The sequence below is a fragment of the Bos indicus genome, chromosome 4, assembly GCF_029378745.1.
Source record: "Bos indicus isolate NIAB-ARS_2022 breed Sahiwal x Tharparkar chromosome 4, NIAB-ARS_B.indTharparkar_mat_pri_1.0, whole genome shotgun sequence".
NCBI lineage: Eukaryota > Metazoa > Chordata > Mammalia > Artiodactyla > Bovidae > Bos > Bos indicus.
Window position 1 is genome coordinate 107,576,546 of NC_091763.1, and position 7,970 is coordinate 107,584,515.

Genomic DNA, 7,970 nt, shown 5'->3' on the forward strand with positions numbered 1-7,970 from the left:
CTTAACTATTATTTGTTTTTAAGAGATGAAAGCCTCAAAACCACAAGACATCATCATCAGATTTTTCAGCAAAGTCTCCTTATTTGGTTCCTGAGAATACCTTGAATAATCATCAGGTACCTCCTGGATTGTTTTGCTTTGTTTTTCTTTTAGCCCTCTCCCAGAGAACTTGTGTTACACGAATTGTTTTGTGTGTTATAGCAGGATTAAAGACTACCTCACGTACCTTTCTAGAAATATTGTCTATTAAAATGCTGTTATATACATGGTCACATTCCACTGAAAGTTCTCTGATTTTCCCCTCTGAAGTCGCTTACCTCTCTCTGGTACTTGAGGTCTTCACCAGTGATAATTTCATATTCCAACTTTTCCCTTTTTACTGGGGATAAAAAGGTAGGTTTCCTCTTTCTTTGATAGAAATATTACAAAGTGACTTGCAAATCGGAAGCTCTAGAGTAAATTCTAAAGAATTAAAGAACATTTTGTACTTTTATTGCCTCCTCTTGTAACTTATATAAATTATCTCTTGAAGTGAGAATGGTTTATCAAGCTTCATTCATAGACATTAGAAAGATTATCAAATGCAAATTTCCACAGACCCTTCTCTGCTGGATGGCACCTTTGGCATCTTATTTATCTGCGGTTATCTGCCCTGACTGTCATGAATACCCTCAAAACAAAGTATGATTTTCATCATATATTCAATGACCCTCTCTGATCACAGGCAGCAAGCAGGTAACATTTTCTTGGGATAGCTGTGCTTATATTTCACTTTCTCTACACAAAGGACAGAATAATTTGAGGGGCAGAGCATGTGGAAAATCTAGAGTGGGCTTTGTTTGGTCTGTGAGGTTCCTGGAAATCACTTGTGATTTGAATAAGGCCCAAGTAAGATTACAAAGGTCCGTCTAGTCAAGGCTATGGTTTTTCCAGTGGTCATGTATGGATGCGCGAGTTGGACTGTGAAGAAAGCTGAGCGACGAAGAATTGATGCTTTTGGACTGTGGTGTTGGAGAAGACTCTTGAGAGTCCCTTGGACTGCAAGGAGATCCAACCAGTCCATTCTAAAGGAGATCAGCCCTGGGTGTTCTTTGGAAGGAATGATGCCAAAGCTGAAACTCCAGTACTTTGGCCACCTCATGTGAAGAGTTGACTCATTGGAAGAGTCTGATGTTGGGAGGGATTGGGGGCAGGAGGAGAAGGGGACGACAGAGGATGAGATGGCTGGATGGCATCACTGACTCGATGGACGTGAGTCTCAGTGAACTCCGGGAGTTGGTGATGGACAGGGAGGCCTGGCATGCTGTGATTCATGGGGTCGCAAAGAGTCGGATATGACTGAGCGACTGAACTGAACTGAACTGAATTGAAAATTACTAAGCGTTCCAGAGATAATACTCAAGCTCTTGTACTTTCTGAAGTACTAGTACATCAGCAGGATTAGAAAGTTTGAGGATGGTATTGAACAGAGTATGCTATTACTTTCTGGTCATGTTAGGCACAGTAAGAGGGAGCATAGCATTAGGATGAGAAAAGACAGTTTTCTAAGGCACAGGGGACAGTCACGTATTTCAGATGGAGATAAAAGTAAAGAGGGTTAAAGGAAAGAGGTAATCATCAGTCATTTCACTGAGTTAACTTTAATTTTTCCATTACATTTTGTAGTCTCCAAACCACAAAAATCCCTATCCAGAATATATAGAAATAGAATTGGAAAGAATGTGCAACCAGTTTCCCCTTATCGTTTAGTTAATAGGCTAGCACGTGTGCAACTATCTGAGCTTTTATCTCTAAGGAAGATGGTTAATGCATCTTTGTTTCTTGACAGTCATCCTCTGTTGTTGACCCCACGCACTGTGGTTCTTTCAAGGGAGGAGAAATACAATACAGATTCTTCCCGCTTATTCTCTCAACCAGATAAAAGACAAATAGGTGAAGGTTTCTCAAAACTGAGTCTGATTACTCAGGTCTTCATTTTCCATCTCACTGAACTGGAGATGTAATTTTTGACAATTTTTAGCTCCTAAAAACTATTTTATATTTGCTACCTTCTAACTTATAACCCAAAATTTGTGATGTTAAAAGGGTGGAAATTTAATATTTCATTTTCACAATCAAAGAATCCAGAAGTAAAAAAGTGATAAAACCATTCATCCCTGTTAGGTTCCATTCAATATGGATTTTGAGATCATAAGAAGGGAAAAACTGGTATCTAACAAAGAAGTAAACAAACTCCACAGTTAGGAGTTGGCTTTAAAGAAAAAATCACATTTTACAGTTAACATTTTAACTCAATTATCTAAGCATTTTAATGAAAATCTTCCCACTTAAGGAATGAGAAGAGTTTTCTATTCTCCTTGGATCTGAGCCATATCGTGCATTCTACGGTGGTCGCAAACCCAGAAGGAGACACATGATCTGAAAACGCACGCCACTTAATATTGGATGGCTGTTTTGTCTAAATGACTTCATAAGATCCTCTGGCACCTTAAGTATCTAGTCTTTTTCGATTTATAACTTGGGTTTGGACTTCAGAGGCCCATGGGCAGGGAAAACCAGACAGGGATGAGTGAGTTCATTCTTCTGGGGCTGTCCAGCCTCTGGGAGACCCAGGTCTCCCTCTTTGTCCTTTTCCTGGCCATGTATCTGGTGACCGTGCTGGGGAACTTCCTGATAATACTCCTTATCAGACTGGACAGCCGGCTAAACACACCCATGTACTTTTTCCTCAGTGTCCTGTCGTTTGTGGACGTCTGTTATACCAACAGCACGGTCCCCCAGATGCTCGTTCACTTCCTGTCAGCCCGGAAGTCCATTCCATTCTACAGCTGTGTGCTCCAGCTGCTTATCTCCTTGGCAATGGGCAGCACAGAGTTCTTCCTGCTGGGGGCCATGGCCTATGACCGCTACGTGGCAGTGTGCCACCCCTTGCACTATACGGTCATCATGCACGGAGAGCTGTGCCTGGGGCTGGCGGCAGGCTGCTTGGCTGCTGGTTTCATGAATTCGCTGATGCAGACAATCATCACCTTTCAGCTACCTCTGTGCCATAAGGTTGTTAATCACTTTGCCTGTGAGATGTTGGCTATGCTGAAGCTGGCCTGTGTGGACACCTCCTTCAACAAGGTCATGGTGGCTGTCTCAGGATTTCTGGTCATCATGCTTCCCTGTTTTCTTGTTCTTTTCTCCTACGGTCATATAGTCGCTACCATTCTGAGTATTCGCTCTGCCCAGGGACGCCGCAAAGCGTTTGGGACCTGCGCCTCTCACCTCACTGTGGTTTCCATGTGCTTTGGCACAGCCATCTTCACATACTTAAGACCCACGGCTGGCTCCTCCGCAGAACAGGAGAAGAGGGTTGCTTTGTTCTATGCTGTGGTGACCCCAATGCTGAATCCCTTAATCTATAGCTTGAGAAACAAGGAAGTGAGGAGCGCTTTTAGAAGAGTGTTGGGGAAGTTTAGTGAAAAAAGGTAACGATTCAAAGAATTTCTCTTTCCAACAGCCCATAAAACGACATTTTAATTAAAGAGAAAATGATGGATGTGCCCTTTCTCCTCAGATTTGCTGATAAGGCAGATCATGGTGAACAAGCTTTTCTAGACTGACTTTCCACATTCATCCACATTTTGACTGTGTGCATCATTCCACCCAGTCCATTCTAAAGGAGATCAGCCCTGGGTGTTTGGAAGGAATGACGCTAAAGCTGAAACTCCAGTACTTTGGCTACCTCATGCGACGAGCTGACTCATTGGAAAAGACTCTGATGCTGGGAGGGATTGGGGACAGGAGGTAAAGGGGACGACAGAGGATGAGATGGCTGGATGGCATCACCGACTCGAAGGATGTGAGTTTGAGTGAACTCTGGGAGATGGTGACGGACAGGGAGGCCTGGTGTGCTGCAATTCATGGGGTCGCAAACAGTTGGACATGACTGAGTGACTGAACTGAACTGAACTGATCACTACTGCAGTAAACAATCTGCCTGCAGCACAGGAGATGTAGGTTCGATCTCTGGGTCACGACAATACCCTGGAAATGGCAACTCATTCCAGTATCCTTGCCTGGGAAATCCCATGGACAGAGGAGCCTGGAGGGCTATAGTCCATGGGGTCACAAAAGAGTCAACATGATTGAGCAAAACAACAACAACAACGACAAAAATTTTTAAAGCCTTTAATTCTTATGCTGCAGTCTTCTGGATAACCTCTCCTCCTAGACTTCATATCCCCCTTTTTACTTTCAAATTCTTCTTGCATGTTCCCTCAGAAAATGCAATATAAATAGTAAAAAATTTCAGGGTGGGAACAGCCACACTTCATGTGGCTTTGAAAACTCTCTAACCTCTAGTTTCCTCAATTATAAAAACAAGTGATCATAACCAGTGATGTGATTATTTTGAAGATTATAGATTATCTATGTAAAATGCCTAGTAGAGTGGTGGCATAGAGTAGATATTCAACTATTTTTTTTAAAGTAGGATTACACAATTGTAGGGCCACATGTTATGCAAACCTCTATATATACAACTATTCAAAATGAGTTTTTTTCCTTTTGCTATGGCTCTAGTAGATCACGTTCTATGTCTGCTCAAAGTAATTACTTTACCCAGAACTATGGCGTTTATTCATTCATCCATCCATGCATCTATCTCTACCTAACTACCTACCTACACATCTATCTCTTATGCATTTTTTTAGCTACAGGCCAGACAAGACCTTTCTTGTGATCTCCAAACATATGTATCAATGTTTGATTGACTCCTTCACTTACATTATATAAATCTCATTCTTACCATAGTTAAAATAGAGCTATTATGCTTGCTTCCTCTGCCCCAAGCTATTCCTTTCCTCTTGCCACCAAACACCTTCACTGTATTAGTAAAAGGGACCATCATACCTCAGAGTAATTTCTGATTCCTTTCTTTTACATTCTACCCAGCAATAGATTTCATTTGCTTGCCAAAAAAATATGTGATTAACTGGTCTGTTTCCACCTCTCTTTTTTACATTCTGTTCTGCACACAACAACTTTAATTTTTAAAATTATTGTTTGCTTTTTTACTTTATGTTGTAAGCAAAAACAGAGGCAGAACACAATACTGAATGTATAACTTATTGAATTATTATAAGACAAACCCTCTTGTAACCACCGCTCAAGTTAAAACAACAACAAAAGATCTGCTAGCTGCTCCAACAGCCCCTCCACGTATCCTAATGACAACTCCTTTTTCCCAAAAGTAACTATTCTTTTGACCTTTGTAGTAATTACTGTATTGTATTTACTTATGGCTTTATTCTTCAAGCAAACATCCCTAGTCACTGTAGTCGAATTTTGCCAAGTTTTCTCTATTTGATATGCTTAGAAATCTCTCTACTCTACAGGGCCCCTCTAACTCTGTTTTTTCCCTACAGTTTATTTGAGTGATCTGGGCCATTTGACCTGTAGAAGGCTTCTTTATCTTAGAAAACAAATCAGGTCACATCTTTTTCCTGCTTAGAATAAAATCCAAACTCCACATGTGCAGGGCCTGATATGGCCTTGTGTGTGCCTGCTTCTTCATCTGCATCCTGATTCCCTCGTCCTCTCTATGATTGTTCTCAGGGCACACCATTTGTCTATCAGGGTTGGAAGAAAAGGACTGTCTCTATAAAAGGAAAATTTATTTTTTTACAAGTCATATGAATTCATGAAAAAAATAATTGTAGACCTGTTAGATTTTTCTATGTGAAATCTGAGACTTACCCAATGTATTAATAATTTACTAATAAGCACTCATAGGTTTAGTAATAAATGCTACCTTTCACTGGAAATTCTCAATCCTATCAATTAGTATCATGAATAACTGGGCTCAAATTTATGAGTAAAATCTCAAGAGTAAAGATATTTTGATCTCCCACTTTTTAAGAGGAGAAAATTCAAGTGTTTGCCTTAGAAAGGGCAAAATATTATGTTCACCAGTTAAACTATAAACTTCATGTAAGGACTATGTATTTTATCTCATTTTTTCCCCAGTGCCTTAACAGTGCCAATAAATACCTGCTTTGAAACTTTCTTTACTATTTTAGAGGTTGCCTTTTATGAAACATATAAAGATAATTCATATTAGAATTTAGTATAGTGGTAAATAAGACTTTTAAAAATAGGTGCTGAGTTAACTGGTCCGTATTGTTCCTCAGTAGATGAAATATTATCACCCACACAAGTCTTCTTTCATTAACTGAAATTGATTAATTATATTTTATCCCATTCTTTATTCTTAATTCTTCCTTGCTGTGTGGACAACTATTCTGGTATGTTTAATGCATGCAATGATGTTTGAGAGTATGTTTATGTATTTAGAAATATATTAACTACTCAATAAACTAATACAATGTCTAAGTTTATTTATTTTTTTAACCAAACCCTCTATTGCTAGTCTATTACTTCAATAGACTAATAGACTAATATACAGAGTAATCCATGGTGTATACCATATTTTAGCTACCATTCTTTGTTGTGGTACCCAACCCCCCCCTCACCACATATGGCCCTATGATTTACACCATAATACATGTGCACTTAAAGACCTATGGGGATTTATTTAGGGGATATACACAGGAACCAAGTAGCTTGGTAATGGATAATGCTCTCCAGATTGGCTTTATCTACACTCTTACTTCGGAGAAGGCAATGGCACCCCACTCCAGGACTCTTGCCTGGAAAATCCCATGGACAGAGGAGCCTGGTAGGCTGCAGTCTATGGGGTCACTAAGAGTCAGACACGACTGAGCAACTTCACTTTCACTTTTCACTTTCATGCATTGGAGAAGGAAATGGCAACCCACTCCAGTGTTCTTGCCTGGAGAATCCCAGGGACGGGGGAGCCTGGTGGGCTGCTGTCTCTGGGGTCGCACAGAGTCGGACACGACTGAAGCGACTTAGCAGCAACAGCACACTCTTACTTCAGTGTGGGAGGGTTCTTATGTATCCACAGCCTGCTTGTTTTAAATTTTTTCTGCCCTAGAAGGTATAAATTTGTTTTATTTTGCATTATTCTTATAATTAATCAATATGAACATGTCTTCACATGCTGAACTTCTGATTTCATCTACCTTCACCCCACCCCATTCTATTCATGCCTTCCCCAGCTCAGTTCATGATAACTCCATCATTGCAGTGATTAGGACATTTCCGTCTTTTTCTCATATCTGCTTTAAATGGGCAAGCGTAGCCTGTTGTCTCTGTTCTCAAAATATATACATAATATGATCACATCTCACACATCCCAGTGTGAGCCACCCTTCCTCCTGCTCGAGTTACTGCAATTGCCTGTATCAAGTTTCCCTGCTTCTGTTCTTATATCCCAGGATTCAGAGTGATCCATTTAAAACATAAGTGAAAGAGACACGTGTACCCCAATGTTCATCACAGCACTGTTTATAATAGCCAGGACATGGAAGCAACCTAGATGTCCATCAGCAGATGAATGGATAAGAAAGCTGTGGTACATATACACAAAAGAGTATTACTCAGCCATTAAAAAGAATACATTTGAATCAGTTCTAATGAGGTCGATGAAACTGGAGCCTATTATACAGAGTGAAGTAAGCCAGAAAGAAAAACACCAATATAGTATACTAACACATATATATGGAATTTAGAAAGATGGTAACGATAATCCTGTATGAGAGACAGCATAAGAGAGACACAGATGTATTGAACAGTCTTTTGGACTCTGTGGGAGAGGGTGAGGGTGGGATGATTTGGGAGAATGGCATTGAAACATGTATATTATCATATGTGAAACGAATCGCCAGTCCAGGTTTGATGCATGATACAGGATGCTTGGAGCTGGTGCACTGGGATGACCCAGAGGGATGGGATGGGGAGGGAGGTGGGAGGGGGTTTCAGGATGGGGAACATGTGTACACCTGTGGTGGATTCATGTCAATGTATGGCAAAACCAATACAATATTGTAAAGCAATTA

General features: G+C 40.4%; 1 protein-coding gene across 1 annotated transcript; it reads left to right on the forward strand.

Moving 5' to 3' along the window:
• Positions 1 to 2,541: 2,541 nt before the first annotated feature.
• Positions 2,542 to 3,477, forward strand: LOC109558016 (olfactory receptor-like protein OLF3). The gene has a single exon (XM_019959504.2). The coding sequence runs from the start codon at positions 2,542 to 2,544 to the stop codon at positions 3,475 to 3,477; it is 936 nt and encodes a 311-aa protein (XP_019815063.2).
• Positions 3,478 to 7,970: the final 4,493 nt, after the last annotated feature.